We start from the raw sequence: 24,750 nt of genomic DNA, 5'->3' as shown, positions 1-24,750 counted from the left end.
GTGAGACTGTAGTGGGCTGTTTCCTCTGCAGTGTGTACGTTCTCCCTGTCAACTCTGCCTGAAGCAGAACTTCGTCGGTCTTACCCACCCACTCTCCCTCTGGTCCCTCGGTTCCCTCCCCTGGACACCAATCCTACAGCCTGCTCACAATCCCTCAAATATGTGTGGCTGCTCCTGAGATCCTGACCTTGTCCACAAGACAGTCTGCATTCGTAGACATCAAAAAAACCAGAGGGTAATCAACCCTGGGAATTCCTCTCTGTGTGGCGGTTCAGTCAACATGACTGAGGATGTCACCATGCGGGATTCTGGGGGCACCATCACGGACATCCCCAAACCCTGAGTATTGGACATCCCTGGCCTGTGCTGGCCTCTCCATTTCCTTGAATTTCCTCATTTTCACAGGAAAGATATGAACCTGGGCGCTGGCCTTTCTCTCAGGTTTGTGCCCTGTCCTCCCTCACTCAACTCCCCATTGGTTCAGTCTTACTGACCTCACATGCAAACCCAATGTGTGACCCATCCCTACGGACAATGTCCTACGTCCCGCCCTTCCTTGGAACTCCAATGTGCAGGCACAGAACACTTACACCTCTGGACAGCCGCATGTATACATGGACACGCCCCAGAGCGTACCTGAGCAGAAAACACACACAAACACTTCATGCTGTTTATCTCCCATTCTATATTTCTTCAGATGTATATTCTTCAAATGTATTTCTTCCAATGTATTTCTTCAAAACCCTGCGCCACGTGTCACCACCAGCCTTGTCCTTATTTCGTGGGCAGGAGAATCTTGTGGACCATCGGTGAGCATCGGAAGGGTTTCCACTGGGGTCCATGAAGTGCGATTCTCCTTCATAGTCTTCTCAAGATCGTGCATATATCTGGGATATAAGGGTACACACAGACAGAGACACACAGACACAACCACACCCACATCCATACACACACACACACACACACACACACACACACACACACACACACACAGGACAGGTGAGAGTCTTATCTTGGCCCTGTTTAAGGTTGCTTGAATGTTTCTAAACGGAAGGTAGAATGGGAGGGTGTCATAAGCTGTGCCAAAGCTGACAAGTGGCTCCAGAAGCCCGACAACATGTGGGATGGTGGTAGGAGGCCTGAGGGTGGGGTTCATGGTCCTGGAATGACCGTTGTCACCGTGCTATCTGATGAGCCAGCTTTGGATGTCCCGCTTTGCTCATTCTTGTTGTCTGGCCCACTGCCCACCTTCAGCCTCCCCAAAGGGGCAAAGCCTCTTTGACACGTTACTTCTTAAGACTCCCTGTCTCAGGCCGATGCCCTTTTGACCTGGTGTCACCTCCTGTGCCACTGTGAGTCTCGGTGCCTCCACGCAGAAGAGAATTGCGCCATGGGCCCCACGGCACACATTTCAGTGCCCACACCCTTGGCTGCTCACCTCTTTCCCTCTCAGTGCTCTCTCCTGGGGCCTCCTCCATCTTGAAATACGGCAGGGGGTTGCGCCAAAGATCCTCGATGATTATCTGGTAGGGGAGACAGGCCAGGCCTCAGGTAGCTGTCCCACGCAGTGGGGGAACCCATGAAAATCACCTCCCTTCCTTGTTACAGGGCCCCACCTCAGCAATCCTGCTAGAGCCGGCAAAGCTGTGGTCAGAGAACCAGTTGAAGAAGTTGAGGCTGCTGTTGTCATGCCTGCGTCTGTAGGCCTCCTGTCTGTACCTTGGGTACCACAGGATGGGACTGGAATGAGACGCCGTATACCCTGCAGGAAGACGAGTATGTGAGAAGGCGCCAGAGAACTGATCACAGTCAACCCTCCACCCACTGCCGCCCATGCATTCAGTGGACACTTACCAGCAAGGCCAAGGACATACTCCTTCGTAACGACTTCATTCTGGAAGTAGGAGTTCTTGCCAAAAAACAGCAGGATCTTCCGGCATTCCCTGGGAAACTTGTGTTCCTCCACCTGCCGTGGTAGGAATGTGGGGCAGAAATGTGAAATCTTGTTCCAGGAGACCCGCCCTCCCCTGAGGAAGGAACACACCACTTCTCCCCACCACCTCCCCCGCCCACACAGCCACCCACCCACACCGCCTCGCACTCCCAGGCCGACCTTCAAATTGGTCATGTGGCGAAGCATGCTTTCATCCTGCTTACTAATCAGGGCTGACATCTGAGGGTGGTTCACAAACTGCTGCAGGTCAAAGAGCCTTCAGGTGCTGGGCATGAGAGACCTGGACCCAGAGAACCGGTGTGGACCGCATCCTGGCGTCCTCCCCCAGGGACTGGCGTCCTCCCCCCGGGCCTCACGCCCTCCCCACAGGCTGCATCCAGGCCCACGGGGTCTCAGGATTCCGCAGGGCTCTGCTAGACACGCACAGGAGGCTGTGCACGCCCAGACGCCCGCATCCACGCCTAGCCTTGTGTGCTCATGAGGACACTGAGGACGCTTACTTCCACACAGCCACACAGCACACATCCGGTCTCGCGCCGACCAGTGGGCATTCGCACCGCCTTCCCCGCAGCAAGATGCTTAGCGGGACCCAGAAACGTGCCCCCGCGCGGCTTTGCGTGGGAAGAAGCCCTCGGTCATTTCCCCGTCCTGGCCTGGACCTCCACCGCCACTCCGCACTCTCCCAGCGCTGTTTCCGTGCCAGGTGCGACGTAAAGCACACGTGCCTCCACCACCCCAGCACTGCCCTCCTCCCACACTCACTGCAGAGCCAGGACCACTGGGATGGTATCATGTTTGCACCTTCCCGGCCACTGGAGCGTGGCTTAGCTCCAGTCCCTGTCCTGGGTTCCTCTAAATGTCGCCTCCCTTTCCTTCCTCTTGTGCAAGCCCAGCCCCCTCTGGACCCTCCACCAGCAGCAGGAAGGATACAGCCTTGGCCCAGAAACCACGGATGCCCTGGATAAGGGCACTTCTCTGTTCCAGATGATGCCGCCGCCTCTGCCACATCCTGAGTTTGAGTCGAGCGTGCTCCCGGCTGGCCTGTTTATTCACGGGCTGTAGCTCTATCTGAAGGGCCTCCAGAGCCTCCAGTGGGGAAGGGCAAGGACGGAGGCCTGTCTCGAACTGCTCCTTCTTATCCTGCTTCACGTGCAGCTCCTGGGCTTCTTCCACCCATCGGCCTTCCTGCTCACTCGGCTTCTGTTCCTCCTCCTCCCGCTCCTCCTTGTCCTCCTTTCCTTCCACCTCCTCCTGGCCCTGCTGCTGCTCCTCCAGCGCTCCCTTCTCCTGCTCCTCTTCCTCCTCGGTTTGCAATTCGGCTCTCCCTTTAATGGCTCCCACGCCTTCCCTTCCTCCTCCCGCTCCTCCTCCTGGTCCTCTTCCCATGCCACTGCCGCCCCCGCCGCCACCGCCCCCGCCGCCGCCGCCGCCCCCGCCGCCGCCGCCCCCGCCGCCGCCGCCCCTGCCATCGCCACCCCTGCCGCCGCCGCCGCTGCCGCTTGTATACCCTGGTGCTCCTGCTCCTCCCCTTCCATTTCCGCCAACTCCTCCTCCTTCCGCTCTTCCTCCTTCTGCTTGGGCTTCTGCTTCTCCTCCTCCTTCTAATCTTTTACTCCTGCTGCCTCTCCCCCTCTTCCTCCTCCTCTTCCTCCTCCTCCTCCTCCTGCTCTTCTGTTCCTGCTGCTCCCCCTCGTCCTTCAGGTCCTCCTCCTCGCGAAGCTGGACCTTCTCCTTCCCCGGCTCCTGCTCCTCGTCCTCCTCCCCCTTCTTCCTCTGGTCATGCCCCTCTTCCCCAGGCGCGTCCTCTTCCGCGGCCGCCACCTCAACCTCCTCCTCCACCAGGCCCCACAGCGCCTCCACCGCCACTACGCCATGCCCAGGCGGCACTGATAGCTCGCTGGGGCCCCCCACCTGCCCCTCGGGTCGGGCCTGGCCTTCCTGCACAGGCTGTTCGCTGGTGGCCTGCAAGCCTTCGGCCTGCGGCACCTCCGGCCCTGCCGGAGACCCACTGTCCCCACGGGCCCTCGTCTCTCGACCGCCCCCTTCCCGGTCGAAGGCGGCATGGGGCCTCCGGGCAGCCCCAGGGTTTCGGAAACACGAGTCGCGCAACATGCGGCCCCGGCCCGAGACACGAACTGTGGCTCCTACCGAAGACGAAGCGGGAGGTGAGAGCACGGCCCCCCCTCCCCAGACCCAGTCACTGGAGCCCTGAGGGCAATGGCTGGCAACTCGCTCCCCCTTCCTCCCAGAGCCCAAACGTCGAGGGGGCGCATGCGCATGGTGCTGTACCCAGGATGCCTCGCGGTGGCTAGCGCTATGCTGCGGCTGCCTCGGGGGCCTTTGTGGCGAGAGGTGTGCGCCTGCGGCTTTGAGGCTGAGGGAGCTCCAAGCCACGCCCAGGCTGCTTCACTGCCTTCAGGACCAATCATAGGGAGGGTGGTGTGCGTGGCTATGGCGGTCCCGCCCCTAGGTCACCCGGAAACTGGGGCGCGTCTGTTGCCTAGGCAGGAAGGCTCTGGGCCCCATGCAGTGCAACTCGTCCCGGGGGCTTGCAGCCGGCCCTCCGTGCCCTCTGGGTGTCCTGTTTGGCGTCTGGCCATGCGAAAGTGACCTTTGCATTCCACGGTGCGCTGGGCACGCGGCTATCTACACCCACGGGTAAAGGGGGACCTCCACGCTCTTCCCATTTACACCGCCACCTTTGTTCACTGTGCCCCTAGTCCGACAACTCCACGGAGCGGATCACCTTGGCTGTCCGGGAGACGCATTTCAGCTGTGCGCCTGCTGTCTGTGCCCCCTGGATTTCCATCTGCTCAGCCTCCTTTGCATACTCTCTACGTCCATCCTTGCTCCAAGGAGACATGTATGCCATGACAGCAGTCTAGCAGTGCCCCGGCTAGGGAAGGTCGGTGACAGGAGGTGTGTGACGTGGAGAGGACGCCACACTAGGGGAGGCTGCATAGCATGCGCGCTGCTCTTGCCGTTTGTCCCCGTTGCCTGGAAAGTGACACGCTGGCACGCACACACCGCCCCCCTCATGCTCGGCTGCCCATTCCTCCCGTGTGTGGCCGTGCACAGGAAAGAGCCGTGGCCATGGGCCCTGGGACTCCTGGAGCTTGTGTCTGTCTCACGGACAGCGGTCCCCTTCCTCCCACAGTGCCTGGCCGTCTTCTCACAGGGACCCTCCCCAGGCCTTCGTTGGCCGTATGTCTGTTCATCCTGGTCCCATTTCCTTTACCACTCACTTAGGCGGCAGGCTGCCATGAGCGTGGGCGCTGACTCAAAACACTGTCCCCCTGTGCCACAGACAGCATGATTTCAAGGGCCTCCGACAGTTATCAGGGGGTTGGGGGATGTAGCTTTGGGACGCAAGTGAGGGACACGCCCCAGGGTCTCCACGAAGCCACGTTACCACTTTGGGGAACCAATAAGCTGCAGAAGGTGTGAAGTGAGGGCAATGATGTGGTCTCCCTCCCTGTCAGGGCAGTGGTGATGTGGACTCCCTGCCTGTCTCCTTCAGACAGCAGCAGCAACAGCAACACACACACACACACCACACAGAGCCACTGCAGGATTGGAGGCTCGAGATGCATTGCCTGGCCAGGCACCACACTCGTGCATTGCCTTTTCCCTTTGGTGGAATGCACTGTTCCCCTCCCTCTTTATGGGACCAGGAGGCTGCCAGGCAGGCGGGGGATTCCAGGATTGCCAAATTGGTGTGCCGGGCCCTCTGGCCAACATGTTGCTTCCGTGACACAGAAGAGGTTCCTCCAGACTCGCTGGGCCACGTCAGGATACGTACGGGGTACAGAAATGCTCCAGGGTGGCTGTGATATATGAGGCAGCACACCACAGCTTCAGGTGACAGCAATGCATAGAAACGCAGGTGGATGGGGAGAGGCTGAACAGGTGGTAGGGGGCTGAGAGGGGGTGGCCACTGTGACAGACAGAGAGGCCAACATTTACCCAGAAAGGGAGACGACCAGGTCCAGTGGTGAGCCCTCAAGCTGCCCTCAGCAGAGGATGTAGGGGGTGGGCACGCCAGGAAAGCAGGCCCAGAGCCTGGTGCACCTGACCTATGCAACTCACTCCCTCCAGAGAAATGGGGCCTGTCAAACTCCCATGCATCGCTGGGAGACCCCGTGGCAGGAACGTGGGAGCAAATCTGGGTCCCAGGTGCAGGGACTGCCTGGGACAAGCAGGCAATGCCCTTCAGTTTGAACAACACCTACCACAATATTGGGGCCCAGGGGCCGGGCCCCAACTTCGCAAGGGGCCCTAGACCAGCCAGGCCTGTCTCTGCAGGGTCATCCAGGAGGATGTTCACCGAGACCCGTACCCTGGCTGGGACCACAAGGCCTTGCGATGATGCCCCTAGGCCGGTCCAGGAGCAGGACCAGACTTACTCACGCTATCTGCTGCCTCCCTCCACTAATCCCCGCTTCCTTGCAGGGAACGTTGGTCCTCCTCCGCTGGGCCATGGAAGGCCCAACCCCAACTTGCCCCTGGCCAAGGCAACACAGGACGAGCGGACCCAGGCAAAGTCCAGGCTTTCCTCCCGTCATGAAAGGTGATCGGCTAGCTCCGTGTCGATCCCAGGAGCGAAGGGATTGCACTCGCTGGACTTGGGCACTTGAGCCTCCCCCTTACCCACCAAGTCAGGAAAGCCCCCAGTCTCTTTCCTTCACTAGCCAACGGCCTACACACACTCACTCAGGCACAAAGATGCACGGCCACGCGGCACGTGGACACAGACACGCACGCGCTGCCAGCACAAACGCTAGGTCTCAGGCAAAAGTACTCACAGGCGCCAGCCACAATACACTCACGGACACTCTACTGGACCTCTGCACTCACGCATGCCCTCTGCCACATCCCACTCACGAGGCTGGCTCCTCCCCACGACCCACACTTGCTTTCCCCCCTCACACCCCACACGCATTTGTCCTGGGGCCCAAACCTGGCTGAAAACTAGGGCAGATTCAGGACTTCCATTGGGTCACGGGAGCTTGCGTTGAGACGCCGAGGAAAGGGAGCCACAACTGATACCAACCTTCCAGTACCAATGGCACTGGAACATGGCATGTGGAGAAACACCAGCCGCGACTAGGTTCCCAGCCTCCTCGGCCCCTGCCCTTTCTTCACACCCTCTAAACACTGGGGAGTCCCTTGGGTTTCAGTACCTCCCAGCTGGCTGCAACCTACAGGGCAAGGGCCAAGGGACTGACGTTTCACAGTTCCCATGTATACCCAGCTTGTGTGGGCTGCCTGGAGGCAGTCACGGCTTAGGAGGTCTGGATGTGCTCTGAGCCCTGTTACTTACGCGTCCCTTTGTGTGTTCCCTTGCAGCCCTGTGCCATCAGCAGCCTCCTATGTCCATATGGGCATGCACAGCACACGGAAACCCAGATGCACTGATACTGTCCAGGGACAGGACAGAGACAGAGAAAGAGAGACGGAGGTGGGGGAGGGAGGAAGCGTTCCCTAGAGAAAATGATCACAGGGACTCAGAGACAGACAGAGACCAGAGGGACATGGAAGGAGGCAGAGGAAGGAGAGTAAGTCACAACTAGAGATAGCCACAGAGGGGGAGTGTGTGTGTGCGCGTGTGTGTGTGTGTGTGTGTGTGTGTGCCGGTGCCTGTGCATGTGTATGAATGGGTGAAATTGTCTGGGACTGAGACAGGGGAGTGGCCACGATTCCTGGACTTTCGAACGCCCTCTTCCAGCAGAATGGAGGCCCGGTATTCTCAGGAATCTCCGCGTTTTCCGGAACATGACTCATTTGCTTTGGGGCCCTAGCCCATCCTCAGGCTAGGAGGGCCATAGAGCACAAGGAGTGGGAACTTGAGGCATGAGGCTCCAGATAGTCTGGCCCAGCAGGTGGAGCGTCGAGGCCCAAGGTTTTTAAATGCCTGCTGCCTCCTTCTGGAGCCCACCAGCATTTGGGAAGCACGCCCATGGCCCCGTGGCCCTTCGGACACTGCAGTGGCTGTGGCTGTGGCTGTGGCTGTGGTGGAGGTGGGGCAGAGGCAGGGCAGTGAACTTTTTGACCGTGGGTCCTTGGGGTGAAGGATCTCCAGACCAGACCCAGACAGTTGGCTGCTGTTCAGGAACGATCAGCAGGAAGGGAAGTGGGCGTGGCTCCAGCATTTGAGCCCCACCCTCCCCTTCCCGGGTCTGGAGGCAGTTCTCTGCCTCCCCCTCCAGGGTGGCCTCCCTGTTTGGTCCATGTCCTTTTCCGCTTTGTCATCGACCACAACTGTCCCGTGGGATATCTCATATCGGAGAACTGGTGCTACAGATCTCACCTCCCTGGGGAGGAGCCAAGATGGCAGACAGCATGGAAGTTTCTTAAGAGTCTCGTGTGCCTGAAATACAGCCGACCAACACTAAACCATCCTACCCACCCAGGAAACTGACGGGAGGAATAGCACAGCAATCTGCATATCCTGAACCACAGACTTCAACAGGTACGTGGCATGGAGAAGTGAACTTGGAGAGCGAGGAGGCTCAGGAAGGGAGGTGCTTCTGTGCCCGCAGAGGCGAAGGAGACTGCGCAGGTGGAAATTTTACTAATTTTCTTTAATACGCTTCTACATTATTCTTTCCTTTCGTGTCTATATTCACAAATTCTGTTTTACTCCCATATTCTGCTTTTAGTCTATTTCAGTGTTTTGATTTTTCAAATTCTCACAACATTTCCCTTTGTAATATTTTTTACTTTCTAAATTTTTCTCCACTCCCACTTTTTTTCTCTCGTGTCAAACCCCTTTCAACACCCAGATGAAACATGCCTAGAATCTAGCATCATTCATTCCCTTTTTTACGTGTGTGTTTTTAATTTTTTACTTTTAACATTTTATAATTTGAATAGTTCATTTGAATTTTCTACCTCATGAGTTCCTTTTCTCCGTTCAAAATGACGAAAGGAAGGAATTCACCCAGAAAGAAAGAGCATGAAGCAACGAGAGCCAGGGATTCAACCAACACAGATACAAGCGAGATCTCTGAAGCAGCATTTAGAAGCACGATGATAAGAATACTAGCTGCGGTCCAATGTAGATTAGAGTCCCTTTGTGCAGAGAAAACATGAAGTAAAAGCTGGCCAGAATGAAATTAAAAATGATATAACTGAGCTGCAATGACGGATGGATGCAGTGGTGTCAAGGATGGATGAGACAGAACAGAGAATCAGCGATACGGAGGACAAACTGATGGAGAATATGGACGCAGGAAAATCGAGGGAGATTAAGGAAAAGAGCACGGTTGAGCAATTAGAGAAATCAGTGACTCATGCAGAAGGAACAACATCAGCATCATAGGGGTCCCGAAGAGCGAGAGAGAGAAATAGGGGCAGCAGGGTTAGGTGAGCAAATCAGAGTGGAAAATTTTGCTAACCTGGGGAAAGACACAGCCATCAAAATCCAGGAAGCACCGAGGACCCCCATTAAATTCAACAAAAACTGACCCTCAGCAAGGCAGCAAGGCATATCATATTCAAGCTCACAAAGTACTCAGGCAAAGAGAATCATGAAGGCAGCAAGGGGAAACGAGTCCCTAAACTACAAGAGAAGATAGATCAGGTTTGCCGCAGACCTATCCAGAGAAACTTGGCAGGCCTGAAGGGAGGGGTAGGATTTGTTCAAAGTGCTGAATTAGAAACTTACGCAGCCAAGAATTCTTTATCCAGCAAGGCTGTACATTCGAAATAGAAGGAGAGAGAAAAAGGTTCCCAGACAAACAAAATTTAAAGGAGTTTGTGACCGCTGAATCACACCTGCATGCAATTTTAAGGGGGGACACTCAGAGGGGAGAAATGATTATCTATCTATCTATCTATCTATCTATCTATCTATCTATCTATCTATCTACCTATCATCATCTATCATCTCTCTATGTATATGTATATGTGTATGTATACTTATAATTATATTTTTATTTATTTATATTTATTTATATTTATAGATAGAAATATATAATTAGATATATAGAGATATATAGATGTAGATATAGATATAAAGATATATAGATTTTTTTTCTCCAACTCTTCAAAGAAGATAATGGCCATAAATTCATACCTTTCAGTACTCACTGTAAATGCCAGTGGACTCAATGCTCCAATCAAAAGACATAGGGGAACTGAATGGATGAGAGAACGAGCTCCATCGATATGCTGTTTACAAGACACCCACTTTAGTTGCAAACACAACTTCAGAGTGAAAATAAGAGGATGGAGAATCATCTGTCATGCTAACCGTCAACAAAACAAAGCCAAAGCAGCCATACTTCTATGAGACAATCTAGACTTTAATGTAAAGACTGTGTCAAGTGATGCACAAGGGCATGATGTCATAATCAAGGGGTCTATCCACCAAGAAGACCTAGCAATTGAAAACATTTCTGTGGCGTATTTGAGAGCAAGCAAATACACAAATCAATTAATCACAAACATAAGGAACCTCATTCTTAGTCATGCCATCATAGGGGGAGACTTCAGCACCCCACTCGCTGCAAGAGACAGATCATCTAAACAAAAAATCAACAAGCAAACGGGGGCTTGGAATGACACACTGGACAAGATGGGCTTCACAGATATCTTCAGAACATGTCATCATAAAGCAGCAGAATATACGTTCTTCTCCAGTGCTCATGGAATATTCTCCTCTCTAGATCATATCCTGGGGGAAAAAGTCAACCCTAAGGAAGTTCAAAGAGATCGAGGTCACACCGTGCTAATTTTCAGACCACAACACTACGAGACTCGAAATCAACTACAAGAAACAACTTGGAAAGGTAACAAATACTGGGAGACTGAAGAACATCCTACTAAAGAATGAATGGGCTAACCAAGGGTTTAAAGAGGGTATAAAAAGTATATGCAAGTCAATGAAAACGTATATGGAAGTCAGTGATAACACCACAACCCAAAACCTCTGGGACGCACCAGAGTCGGTAATAAGAGGACCTATCTAGCAAGTCAGGTCTTCCTAAAGGAGAAAGAAAGATCTCAGAGACACAACCTCACCTTACGCCTTAAGAGGCTGTGAAAACAACACCCTATGAAACGCAAAACATTCAGAAGACAGGAAGTAACAATGATAAGAGCGGAAATTAATGCTGTGGAAACCAAAAGTCAAACAAAACAAAAACAAAAACAACCTCAAACAAACAAACAAACAAACAAACCAAAATAGGAGAACAGATCAATGAGCCCAGAAGCTGCTTCTTTGAAGGAATTAACAACATTGATAAGCCAGTCATCAGTCTGATGAAAAAGAAAAAGGAAAGGGCCCAAATAAATAAACTGAAGAATGAAAGAGGAGAGATCACAAGCAACACAGCAGAAAGGCAAACAATAATAAGAGAACATTAGGAGCAATTATTTGCCAATAAAATGGGCAATCTGGGAGAAATGGACAAATTCCTAGACACATATACACTACCAAAGCTGAAAGAGGAAGAAGAGGAAAATTGGAACAGACCCATAGCCAGTAAAGAAATCAAATTACTAATCAAAAACCTGCCGAAGGAAGAAGACTGCAGGGCCAGATGGCTTTCCAGGGGAGTGCCAGCAAACATTTCAGGAAGCGTTAACACTTATTCTCTTGAAGCTGTTCCCAAAATAGAAATGGAAGGAAAACTTCCAAACTCTTTCTATGAAGCCAGCGTTACCCTGATTCCAAAACCAGAAAGAGACCCCACTAAAAAGGAGAAGTATAGACCAATTTCCCTGATGCACATGGATGCCAAACTCCTCAACAAGATATTAGACACTCGGATCCAACAATACATTAAGATGCTATTCACCACGACCCGGTGGGATTTGTACCTGGGAGGCAGGGCTGGTTCAACATCCACAAAACAATTCACGTGATTCATCACATCAATAAAAGAAGGGACGAGAAGCACAGGATCCTCTCAATCGATGCAGACAGAGTGCTTGACAAAATACAGCATCCTTTCGTCGTAAAAACCCGCAAGAAAGTAGGGATAGAAGGAGCACACATCGAGATCATAAAGCCACCTATGGACGACCCGACCTTACTATCATCTCAATGAGCAAAAGCTCTCAGCTCAAGTCACGAACGAGACAGGAATGTCCACCCTCTCCACTGTCATTCAACATAGTATTGGAAGTCTTAGCCTCAGCCTCTTCATCCTTCTGCTCCCCCTCTTCAGCTACTGCTCTTCCAGCCCTGGCTCTACCTTGTCTCCTCCTTCTTCCCTCTGCTCACGTCCTCCTCAATTTCCTCCCCCAGCTGCTCCTGCTCCTCGACTCGTGCTCCTCCTCTTGCTCCTCCTGGACTTCCTCCTCCTCCACTTCTTCCCTCGCCTGCACCCGAACATTCACTCTTCCTCCTCCTCCTCCTGTAACTCCTCCCAATCCTCTTCCTCCATGATCCTCCACCTCCAACTCTTCCTCCTAGGCATCTTCCTCCGTCTCCAGGTCCTCTCCTGCTACTGCCCTTCCTGCCCTACCTCTGACTTTTGACCTCCTCTTCTTCCCTCTGCTCTCGTCCTCCTCAACTCCCTCCTCCAGCTGGCCCTGCTCCTTTGGCGCCTGATCCTCGTCTTCCTCGTGCTGGGCATCATCCTCTTCCATTTGTCCTTCTCCTGTACCCAGTCATTCACTCCCCCTCCTCCTCCTCCACTTCTTCTTCTAACCCCTCCCAATCCTCTTCCTCCAGCTCCTCCCGCTCCTCCTCTTCCTCCTCGGTCTCTTCCTCCTTCTGCTCCTACATTTCTGCTCACTCTGTTCCAACCCTGGCTCTACCTTTGCTCCTCATCCTCGTCCATCTACTCTCGTCCTCCTCAAATTACTCCCCCAGCTGCTCCTCCTCCTTTGGCTCGTGCTCCTCCTCATCCTGGACATCCTCCTCCTGCACTTGTTCCCTCTCCTGCACCCAATCATTCACTCCTCTCCTCTTACTCTAACGCCTCCCAATCCTCTTCCTCCAACTCCTCCTCCTCCTCGTCCTCCTCCTCCTCCTCCAATGCTGCCTCTGGTCATCCTACTCTTCCCCAGGCACATCTTTGTCCCTTAAGACCACCACAATCTCCTCTAAGAATGGGAGCAAAAGCTCTCGCACTGCCCCCAAGCCATCCGCAATGAGCACCGGACCCTGGGGCATGGGCCCTCACAAGCCATCGTGTCCCTGCAAAAGGAGCCTGGCAACCTCCCAGGCCCCCCGGGGAAACCTGGTAGTGGGAACCTGGGAGCAGCGACAGGGACCCCGGTGCAGCGACACCCAAGGGACGATCGTATCGTGCTCTGTCTTTTCAACAACACCTATAGCAGTATCGGATCTAGAGGTCAGGCCCCAACGGGCCTCACATGCGACCCCTCACCAGCCAGCCCTGTGTCGACAGCGCCATCCAGGAGGAAGCTCACCGACACACATGCCATGCCTGGGACCCCAAGGCGCTTCGATCACCCCCTAGGCAGATAAGGTCAGAGCTAGGTTACTCCATGGGACCTGATGCATCCCTACAGTCGTCCCCAATTCCTTGTAGGACAGGTCGGACTTCCTCCATTGGGCCATGGGGTCTCCATGCTGTCAAGCTGGCAGCAGCCAACACATGACCAGCGGTACTGAGACACAGTCCAGCCTTTCCTCTCATGCTGGACGGTGGCCCCGTCTTTACCGAAAGCCCTGTATGGGGGCAAAGGGCTGTGGGGAAGGCAGGTAGGCGGGTAGCCAGGCATAGATGAGACCACCCGCTGTGATCCCGCAGGGTCACTGGGACTTCACTTCCATGTGGCCCACACGCAAATGCTAGGGATGGGGCTTTGGGGGCAGTGCGGACGCCTTGCAGCTTCAGCGTCAGGAGCTGGGCACACACACCTGTGGGCACAGCCGGCAGCAGACTGGGACCAGTGTTCCTCCCTAGGCCCCCTTGACCCTCCACCACCTGAGAAGAATACGGGGGGTGGGCTGTGAGGCTTTAGACTCCCCAAAGCGCACACACAGTGGGCCACGTGCTGCCCGCTGCGGTTTGGGGCGAGGCGGGGGAGCACGGTGGGGATTCCCGACTCCCATGTCCACAGCATCCTCCGTCGACATGCAACTGCTGAGACACTGAGAAAGAAACCCAGTTCCCCATGTTACATGAGGCCTGGAGTCGACAAAGCCTGAGGCTAATCAGGGTCGCCCGCACAGGGACCGAGAGGCTCATGCTGGCACCACTCACGTGCAAGGGGAACAGAGTTCTGGGACACTCCTTGAAATGTCCCGAGCCCAGCTGCAGCGGCAGGGGTGATCTTGTGCTGCGGGGAGAGGTGTTGCTGGCAACGAACTGTCCCCTAAGAGAGCAGCTGGCAGGCTGCTCACCTGCCCATCCACACACGGATCCCCACACACCACACTGCTGCGGCACTCCAGGGCGACGCAAGTCACCTGAGGTCTAGGGTCCAAGCTCCTCCCTTTCCCTGGGCCTGGTGCACAGGAAGCAGAGAGAGGAGCCCTGAGGAAGAGCTGCTGGTGACAAAACATGGCACGTCTGCCTAGAGCAGAGATTCTTGCTGGACGCCTCCCTCCAGCGCATTACCTCCGCCCTCTGCACACAACGTAGCCTGACAGCTTGGGTTCCTTAGCCACTCTGTGCACAAGGCCTGGGCACAACCTTGTAGCCCCTCAGTATTTGCTACTGTAGGCCCACCAGGGCAACTCAACACACACACACACACACACACACACACACACACACACACACACTCACTCACTCACTCACTCACCACTCTCACATAGACACACACTAACACACACACCAGCACACTCACTCACAAGGGGTCCACTGGCCACTGGGCACAGGCTTTCCTCCCCTCGGTCCCCGTCTTGACCTTGCACCAATTTCCCTTTTGCATCCTGACTTGAGCCCCCTGGAAGAGCAACAGTTGCACCCATCCCAGCGATTACCATCAGGACTCAGGAGGGAAGGGACTGCTCTCTTGTATTCTGGCACCTGACCGTCCCACATAAGCACCTCAGCCACAGAGACCCGTGTCTCTCCTTGTCTCGCCAGCGGCCTACACACCCACTCCCGCACACACAGTGACACACGGCTACGCAATCGCACGAACATATGCACGCACACAGTGCCAGCACCACCACGGATCTCAGGCCCAGTTTGCCACAGACGCCCACACACACTCGCAGAAACTCACGCTGGATCTCCGCCCTTGCGCGTACTCTCTCCATGAAATCCCACTCATAAGCCTCGCTGCTGCCCACAACCCACACCTGCCTCTTCCCCTCACACATCTCCCATCCTCAGCCACTGTCTCAGGACAGGGCTCGGGGTCAAAGGGACCCCGGGTGTGGGAGGCAGCAGCAAGGTATACTGGCATCGACTCTGAGAAGCCTGCCTACTCCTGAGTTCTCAGGGACACGGGGCCTTAACTCTGTCCTCACTGGAGGCGTTGCTCACCGCATTCTCTCTCACCAAGGAGACGACACCCCTCTGGGAGCAAGGGTCCTGGCTGAATCTCCCCAAGTCCTGGCCACACTGTGCCAGGACCCAATGGACCAATTTGGTCCCGCTCTGCAATCCCCTTCCCTGCATTTCGGCTCTGGCCTATACAACAAGTCTCCACGTAACAGGTCTGTCTCTTCCTCCTCCTCCTTCCAGACTCTGCCTGCCCAGGAAGGCAGGCCTCTGTGCACATGGCAACACCTGCCCCACACCAGTACTGCACCTCTCCTGCACACACAGAATCACCCTGGCAGCGGCTAGGACGGTCACACTCAGGTCCCTTCCTCATCGTTCCTCCTCGGGTCCCCCATAAACACACACACACACACACACACACACACACACACACACACACACACACACACACACACACACACAGAAACAGAAGGGTTTTTAGCTTCCTGTATGTGTCCACATACACATCGTGGCAACTCTTCAAGGCTGCCACATGTGATCACTTCCCCAATTGTCTCCGGGGCTCGTAGAAGATAGGAGACGCATCCACCCATGTCTTCCAGCGCTGGTCGCGTCCTCCATTGTTTCTGCATGGGCAAACATAGAAGTTCTGTGCCTTTCACGCCCACACAGATGCAGAGCCCCTGACGCATATGGGCACACGCAGACACATTCGCGTACACGCACACACACGCACACCCACGCAACAGACACCAAGAGTGATACGGGATATTTGCAAATACATCCCAGATGGTTTCACTCTTGTGCCTCGCCCTTTTGTGATCCCTCTTGCTTTCTCACCCAGGGATTCATTTCCAGCCCCCAATGGCCTTGGACTAGTTCTAAGAATGGCTGTCAGGTTGCGGGAGGACATGGCGTGGTGGGGCACATGGAAGGAAGTGCAAGATTCTCACCCCAGTGGCACCTGGGGACACGGCAGCTCCGGTCCCAAAGACTGGCAGGCAAATCCAGACTGAAGGAGCAGGGGGAAGCCCGGGAGAGGGCGGACATCCACGGGGAGCATTTGTGGTGGAGAAGCATTGCTCCTCCCGAGTTGCTCTGCAAAGCCCCAGCCCACAGCACAACTGCGTTTGGTTTGCAGGCATAGACCCACTGTGTGTTTGCAGCTGAGTCCCTGCAGGTCACTTGTCATCCTCCCACCCGCTCCCCATGCTACCTGGGTCCCAGTCTCGGCGGACCTTCCACTTCCAAGCCAATGTCTGGCCCACGCTCCCTTGCCCATACAACACACGTGTCAACACACCGCATACTGGCGTTCTCACCGACACGTGCGCACGTCAGGTCACTGTCTTCTGGTCCCTTCCTCCCTCAGGTAGTACTGCAGGGGATTGGGCCACAGGTCCTCGATGATGATCTGGTAGGGGACACAGGCCGGCGCCACATTGGGCATAGCCCACTCTCCTCTCTGGCCGGGGGCCACCCACATCCCCACTGCTGACGAAGGCCTCAGGGGCCCCACCTCGGGAATCCTGTTTGTCCCTGGGCAGCTGTGCTCACACAGCCAGTTGAACAAGTGAAGGCTGGTGGGGTCATGCCTGCGACTGGGAGCTCCATGTTCATAATCGCAGAACCACTGGACTGGAGTGGCACGTGATGCCCTGTAGCCTGCAGGAAGAGAGGTTTTGAGGAACAACCTGATGGCCTCCTCCCCACCCACCTCCCCCTCCCCCTCCCCCTCCCCCTCCCTCCTGGCCCTGATGCATGCTCATCAGCCCCCTGCCCCGCACCATCATGGGACCCACACCCTACCAGCAAAGCTAAGCTGATACTCCTTAATGATCACTGGGTTCCGGAAGTACGGGTTCTCCACAAAGAAGAACATCACTCTGCAGCGGTACTTGGGATGGCCCACTTCCTCCACCTGCGGTGAGCAATGGGACAGGAGGGGGCAAGTGTCCTCCCTCGGGGTCCTGACCTCCTAGCCTGGCTGTGAGGGTGAGCACCTTTGCCTCACCCTCTCCTGCCCAAATCCCACACCCGACGGGATGGCCCCCAGCCACAGCCTCCCCGGTCTGACCTCCAAGTCGACCAGGTAGCTGAGCACGTCTTTGTCCTGGGCACCGATCATGGCCGACAACTGGGGGTGATTCAGAATCTGTGCTGGGTCAAGGAGCTGTGCCTTCAGATGCTGTGGAAACAGACACAGCCCACCCCCCAACCCTCCCAGGCTAAGAGCAAGGGACTAGATCAGGGCATGTGCAGAAAGACCAGGAAACACTAGCCCCCACACTCCTCAGCCTCTGCAAATGCATCAGACACCCTCGACACTGGGCTGTCCCTTGGCTTCCCGTACCTCCCACGCTGTCTGCACACAGCACGGAGAGACTCCACTGCCTGGACTCCTCACAGTTCCTTCATATACCTGACCTGTGTGGGTTGCCAGCAGCCCATCATAGCTTGTGATGTCGGCATGTGCTCTGACCCCTCCTCACGGCTGGGTGTCTTGGCATATTCCTGTGAAGACCAATGTTGTCACCGGCCTTCTGAGTCCAGAAGGAATAACACGGCTTACAAGAAACCGACTGCACACTTACGATGCAAACAGAGGGTGTGGGAGGGAGAAAGAGATCGAGAAGCACGGACAAGGAGGGGAGAAGAGGGAAATGAAAGTAGACACAGTGACACAGCCAGTCAGGAGAGAAAGACATGGGTGGGACCCAGCCGGAGCCTGAGGACAGAGAGGGAAGCAGGGGTGGAGATACCAGGAGAGAATCCTGTGTGTGTGTGTGTGTGTGTGTGTGTGTGTGTGTGTGTGTGTATGAGAGGGTCTGTGGAGGCACATTGTACCCCGCTCGGAGTCGGTCTGAGTCGTCCCACTGTCTGGAACAGGGGGGTGGCAGGGTTCCACTAAAGGCCATGAGTGTGTGTCTGAAATGCTCTCTTTTGACGGAACTGCTAGAAAACGTGCACAGCCTTTTGACGGAACTGCTAGAAAACGTGTGAATGTGAAGGTGGGTGTGCGGCCTGTGTAACTCTCCCATTTGGCAGCGAAACGTTTCCGTGCCCTATCTGCTCTGAGTGAAGGCTGCTTTGTGCTACCTTCATGTTTGAGAGCAGCCTGCAGGCCAACGCTGGCGGAGACCTAGAGGAAGCAGGTCCAAGTCCCCAAGTCCCCCCATCCCCAACAACCGCCCCTGTCCAAGGCCTTACATTGGATCCCAGACCACACCAACCCAGGGCCAGGGACCACTGCCCAGCTCTCCTCCCTGGGGGCCATCGCCCTGAGGCACCCTGCTCTCAGGGCCCAGCCCTCCTGCACAACAGCCCCCGCCAGCACCCACCAGCACAAGGAAGGATACCGCCTGGGCCCAGAAGCCAGGGATGTGCTTGATGATGGCCCTTCTGTGATCCAGGTAAGAAACGCGCCTCCGAAGAATCCTGCGCTTCAGCCGCCATAAGGCCCTGGAATCTTGGGCATTCCCAGCGCTGATCTCCAGCTGAAGACGCTCCAGCGCTGCCAGCGGGTCCTGGGCTGAGGCAGGACGCAGCACTGGCTCTTGCTGCTGCAGCTCCTGTGAGAGCTGGGGCCCCTCCTCCGCCTCTGCATCTGCCTCGGGCTTCTCCTCTTGCTCCGGAACCTCCTCCAGCTGCTGTCTCTCCTCCTCCACCTCCTCCTGCTCGGCCGTGTCCTCTGCTTCTGGCTTGGCTTCCTCACAATTCTCCTCTCCAGCCACCTCTTCCTCGGTCGCCTCCCCGTCCTCTTCCTCCACCCCGATCACCACCTCAGCCGCCACCATTCCGTCATCCAGTATCACCACCAATTCCTCCGCTGGGCTTGCCACCTGTATCTCACACCCGGCCTGGGCTTCCTGCACAGGATGGGCGCTTGCCGCCCCTGAACCTGGGGACTGCGGCCAGCCCGCGCCCTCCAGCGCCCCTCCATTCCCGCGGGCCGGGGACTCTCGACCTTTCTCATCCAGGACGATCAGGGCCCAGGGTCGACGGGAATCACCGCTTTTTCCGGACCGCGACACGCTGGCCATGACGCTCGGCCCCGGCCGGCCCCAGTGCAGCTAGGGCAGCCTCAGGACAAGGACAGGGAAATGGCAGCAGGTGGACGGAGCCTTGGCCGCAAGGCCTGCAGCTCCCTGCTGCCTCCCGCCGCAGCCCGCCCAAGTGGGGCGCAGGCGCACAGGCTCTGGGATTTGACGACTCCGCATTGGCTGTGGCTGCTGTGGAGGAGGGGCTGAGACAGAGGCAGGGAAGGGTGTGCGCATGCGGCCTGGGGGCGAAGTGGTTCCAGGGCAGGGCAGGCCCGCTGGCCAGGTTGGCGGAACAATCGGTTGCAAGACAGCAAGACGGGGTGTTGGCCGCCGGCTAGCGCGCGCCAGCGGCCGGTCCGGGCTCTGGAGCAAGGGCCCAGCCGCCAGCGTGGACCCCGCTTTGCCGCATGTTCTCTTCAGCGCTGTCACCTTCCAGGCCTGACTCGCGAGGTCCCCGGTGTCACACAGTGTCTGTGTTCCCTTGCACACCTCTTCCCCAGAGGCCCCACTCCGGGCAGCAGAGCATTCAGCCCAGGAACGTCCACAGCGTGAGCCACTGCCTGCTCCGTCCCCTTGCCCCTTTTTCATGAAGCTGGGGCAAGGCCTGGAGAAGTCCTTAGGTGTGGCGCCTACCGGGGCCACATGGCCGTCCGCACGGTTTCTCCTCCTTGGCCATCAGGCTGAGGGCGGCGGTAAGGTGGGTGCCCACCCAGAACCAGTGACACCCACCCTAGACCCACCCCACCGCCGTGTCCTTGCAAGAAAGCAGCTCACTAGAACTCACTGCACTGCAATTCAGAGCAAACAACAACCCCCAGAGCCCCATCTGCCACTGGTGCCCTACTGATCTCCGTACAGAGCACCAGGGAGATGGGGTAGTAGGATTTAGCAGTTTCCTCCGGTCCGGAAATCTAACCTTCCACTCAAAGGAGGACGACTCCAAGCAGGGCGCTTAGGGGCCCCCTTCACCGAGAATTACAAACTTGTCTGTGTCTGTCTCTGAGAAAGCCCGGTGCCTGCTGTCACTAGTACACACGAAAGCAGACGAGTTCCCTCCACATTTGGCAGGCGCCAACGAGAATTCTGAAGAAGCGTGCACCCAGACACAGAATGTCCACTGAGAGAGACAGCGAGAAAGAGACACACAGGGAGACAGAGATACAGAGGGAGAGAGAGAGAGACACATGCAAGCAGAGGGAGGAAGGACAAGTGGAGGGGAAGACCGGCCTGGAGAGGGAGAGTCACAGGGAGATTGGCGGGAGAGACAGGGAGGAGGAGCAAGACAAGAAGAGGCAGAGGGGCACCTATTACAAGGAAGACGGGCGGAGACAGGGGGAGGCATTAGTGAGGGAGAGGAGGGAGACGAAAACAAAGAGAGCTGGAAGGGAGGTCGGAGGGAAGGACAGGAAGAAGACAAGGGAGGGGGAGGCAAGGGGAGGGAAGGAGGAAGGAGAGCAGGGGCAGCCGAGGCCGAGACAGGTGGGCTGACTCTGACGACAGGGCAACTGCAGTGTGCAGTTTCACCTGGTGAAGTTCACCTGTGCAATTTCCACAGAGACGAATGCTGTACAGTGGTCAGCCGTCAGCACTAAAGGCACCGTTCCCACCTGGACCTTAAGGGCAGTCTGGAACGATCCCTGAACTAGAAGGAAGCTGCAGTGAGGTCATTCTGGGTGAGGAAGAGGGCACCGCAGGGAAGAAAGCAAGGACCCGATCCCCACAGGGCTGCTGGAAGCCCTGTACTTACCAGCAGCAGGCAGGAAACGGGACTGCCGGAAAGAGACCGCAGCGACCTAGGGACAGCACGTGCGGGAAGGAATCACGTCCCCAAGCTCGGCAAATTCAAGCAAAAGCAGAGGATGCACATCCATGGAAGTCAATGCTTTCCGAGTGGAAGCCACGAGGTTCTCACAGATGCCCAGGAAATGTGCTCCACTCTGAGGCCCCTCGCCTCTCGCAAGCTTCTCATCCAAAGCGACTCATCACAGAGAAAGGGTGCACCGTGAGCAAAAGAGCCAAGGTCTCCTTCGCATCCCCGGACGCAGACAGGTGATCCGCCCAGTAATCTCAAGCCAACGTATGGTGATAAAGGTTACATTCCACCACAGTGCTGGAGGAAACTCGCACCCGAGGGGAGGACAACGAGTGAGAACCGCATCCCAGGCTGTAAGGTAAGGACAGACCGTCGAGCTGTATTGACAGGTCACGAGACCGTGACTCAAATGTCTGTACAGACACAGAGCGTCTGCACAAGCACGAGGGCTGGAGAGTTGTAAGCAGGGAGCTGGATTTCTAAGTCTGGGCTGCCCGTATGATATGAAAGGCTAACCCGTGCAAGCAGAGCTATGCCCATGTGATGCGGATGAGCCTCCTGAGGCGGTACGTTGTACCCTGTGGAGGACCTGGGAGACGCATGCAGGCGGGCTCCTTGTGCACCTCTGCCACCGGGCACATATGTGGGAAACGTAGGGCCAAAGGGTTCGCCGTCGGGCCTAGTGTGGCTCTCCCTCCCGCGGGTGCATTGAGCATCAGTGCAGAAAGCACTGGGCTCCCTGAAAGAGGCCAACCCCTGACAGAAACACAGTGGTGGTGACCCCTGCCTGATGGACTCGTGAGGAGATTAAAAGCAGTTAAAGGCATGCAGTCCACCAGAGAGTAGAGTGCTGTTAAGCAGGGGAGGGTGCCATGAGGAGGTGTCGGGCCTAGGGTGTGAAGAGGCAGTCATGCCATGTGCATGAGTTCTGGAGATCTAACTTGCACAGGGCAGCCGTAAGCAACGCTTCACCGCCTCGTCAGGTTCCTCAGAGCTAAGTGCTCTCACCGCAAACATAGAGGGTTTGCTGAGAAATGTCCTGGTGAAGGTGGCTGGACGGAGCGCTCGCACGTGAAGGATACGGGCACCTCCGTGACTGCCCGCTGTGTACCTCAGTCACGCACTAGTCCTGGTGGACTAAGCTGAGCTCAGTCCCCGGCAGTCAAAGGTGTCTGCATGGTTCCCGCAAACATGAATCAGACTCCCAGGTAGGAAGTAACGGACAAATGAGGGACCAGAACACACAGGAGGCACACGGAAACGAGACACACGCTGGCAGGGGGAAGTCTCTGCCAGCCAGGAACATGCCACATGGCAAAAGCGTAAGTGGGAAAACGTGGCTAGACCGCTTTTCACACTTTACGCCTGCATCTGCAACGTGCAAGCCAGTGACGTTTGAGCCCCTAGGGTCCAAAGGGTTTGAAAACAGAAGGACGGAAAATAGAGGTGCGACTTAATGCTCACAGCAAGGCAGCTGCACTTGGGGACATTAACTGGCTGGCAGTGAGTGCATGGCCAATCCTCTGACGAAGGTCCTACGGGCAGGGATGGATTTCTGGCTCCGGGAACATGTAAGAGAACACGCAGAACCCCTCCACCTGATGGCAGGACAGCAATTGGATCTGTCAGTGGTAGAAAGGGGTTGAATTCAGAGGGAAACACACTCAAGCGCAGAAGCATACACCAAAGACAAGACAGGCCAGCAGAGCCGCAGCTGACACAACACGCAGGTGCGCAGAGACGAAGGCGGTTACACGGGTACAGCTGTGCCCACTTGGGCCGGGCAAGGAGGCATCACCAGAGAGGCGTTGGCACAGGCAAAGCCAGGAAAGGACACAGACACGCCAGGGCTCACTCAGGGGGGACAGAGGCGTACAGGCAATGCGAGACATTTCCTGTACACAGAGAACAACAGGACGATCCCGACAGGCCAATGAGAGACACGTGTGGTTCAGAGACATGGAAGTCAGAAGGCTCCGGAATTGCCGAGGGTGTCCCCTGTCGAGGGACAGCACTCTGGGGCCCACGCACGCTGGTGTTGTGGTGGAAGAGGCCGCTAGGCAGCACATACAGTTGTGCAGGGGGGTTAGCAGCTCCTGGACCCTGGGGCTCCCCAGGGAGTGCTGCGGCTACGGGAGGACACCCGGGGCTGCAGGGTGTGCAGCCTGAGGGCTGTAATCCCTCGGACACAGAGCACCCAGGCCTCTGACCACGGTCCCTGGACACAAGTGTCCACATTTGAGGGTTTGGCTCTGGGGGCCCTGAGGGCTTTCCACACCCACACCTTGTCCGTGTCCGTACCTTCTCTTTGGGACAGGCCGGGCGGAAAAGTCAGCCTGGCCCCTCAGCAGGTATTGGCGGGAGATATGAACATGTGGGGGACCCTGTGTTCCCCCGTCCCGTGAAGTGTTCCTGCTCGGCAAGACCTGTCAAGTAACGGCCTGCTTGTGCAGAAAGATGCCCCAAAGCGCCCAGCCTCATGACCACTGAGGCCGTATTCCCACTGCAGAGTCATGGGCCATACTTTCTTTGGATGTTCACACCCAAAGACACGGGCCAGCACAGGGAGCTTTTCCAGGGTACCCCGACGTTTGCACATCAAGCAGCTGAGAAGACGTGCTTCTCCAGCCAGTGTGCAGACAGCAGCGAGAGAAAGACCTGCCTTCCCTTCTAGAGAGTGCGACAGCCTCCGCCCTGGAAGAGGTAAGGCTTGGGCGTACAGATCCCCAACTCCACAGCGTGCTGACACCCCGCTGACCAGGTTGTCTGCATACTGGTAGGGGCAAGAAGCCTCCATGCATTGGGACTGCCAACGCCTTCTCTGGAATAGAGCCACTGCAGAGAAGGCTCTTGTACTGCAGAGCTGTGCCGTGGGGATCCTGGGGGGCTTGGGCAGCTTGGGAGACAGGAAGATTAGTGTGGGGATGTCAGTCTCAGGCACGCTGTGCTGGGGGCCGTGTAACTTGGGGATAGAGGAGGGCCTGCGATGGACAGGGCTGAACTCTGTCTACTGCACTGCTAGCACGGTGGAGCTTTTGCCCCATCCCTAGCACAGACATCTCTGGCAAGCAGCCATCTGCTGTGGAAGGAGTACCCCAGCACTCACCTCTTCCCAGGTGAGGCTCGTCCCAGTCCTTTCTAAGCTCCAGGCCTGCCCGGGACCTCTGCACAGCATGCTAAGGCTGCACAAGTCCATCGTTCCCTATGTGGCCGAGGCAGCCTTTGTCCAGGCACTCGGGCCAAGGAACGCAGGCTGCCTGGGACGAGGCGACCTCCCTGAGGGCCTGCTGGTGTTTGCCCTTGGGAGTCTTCTCACAAGTCTCACATGGCGTGTCGGACACACGGCATAAGCCTGTGGACCCAGAGGAAGAGGAGCACCCGACTCATCACGGCTGATGATGAGAGGGCAGCGGGCACACGGGAGAGGATGGCGTGTCCGTGGCCTTTAAGAGCCCCACCTCCCCGCGACCCTCCCCTCTGTTGCCTTGCAATCTGGGCCACCCATTTGTAACCTGAGGTCATTTCAGAAACAGCGAAGTTCACACAAGG

The 24,750-nt window shown here is 56.3% G+C and overlaps 1 protein-coding gene across 1 annotated transcript; it reads right to left on the bottom strand.

Annotated features, from left to right (window-relative positions):
• Positions 1–665: 665 nt before the first annotated feature.
• LOC147570855 (uncharacterized) lies at positions 666–19,388 on the bottom strand. Its single transcript, XM_086696736.1, has 8 exons — positions 18,705–19,388; positions 17,360–17,500; positions 2,885–3,253; positions 2,114–2,191; positions 1,855–1,966; positions 1,617–1,762; positions 1,439–1,523; positions 666–887 (listed from the first exon to the last, which is right to left on the bottom strand). The coding sequence occupies exons 1-8, from the start codon at positions 19,386–19,388 to the stop codon at positions 859–861; spliced, it is 1,644 nt and encodes a 547-aa protein (XP_086552862.1). The 3' UTR covers positions 666–858.
• Positions 19,389–24,750: the final 5,362 nt, after the last annotated feature.

Source organism: Puma concolor, unplaced genomic scaffold, assembly GCF_028749965.1.
Source record: "Puma concolor isolate L17-30 unplaced genomic scaffold, mPumCon1.1.hap2 unalloc_scaffold_8, whole genome shotgun sequence".
NCBI classification, from domain to species: domain Eukaryota; kingdom Metazoa; phylum Chordata; class Mammalia; order Carnivora; family Felidae; genus Puma; species Puma concolor.
The sequence above is the reverse complement of the archived record's forward strand: the minus strand, read 5'-3'. Positions and strand labels throughout refer to the sequence as shown.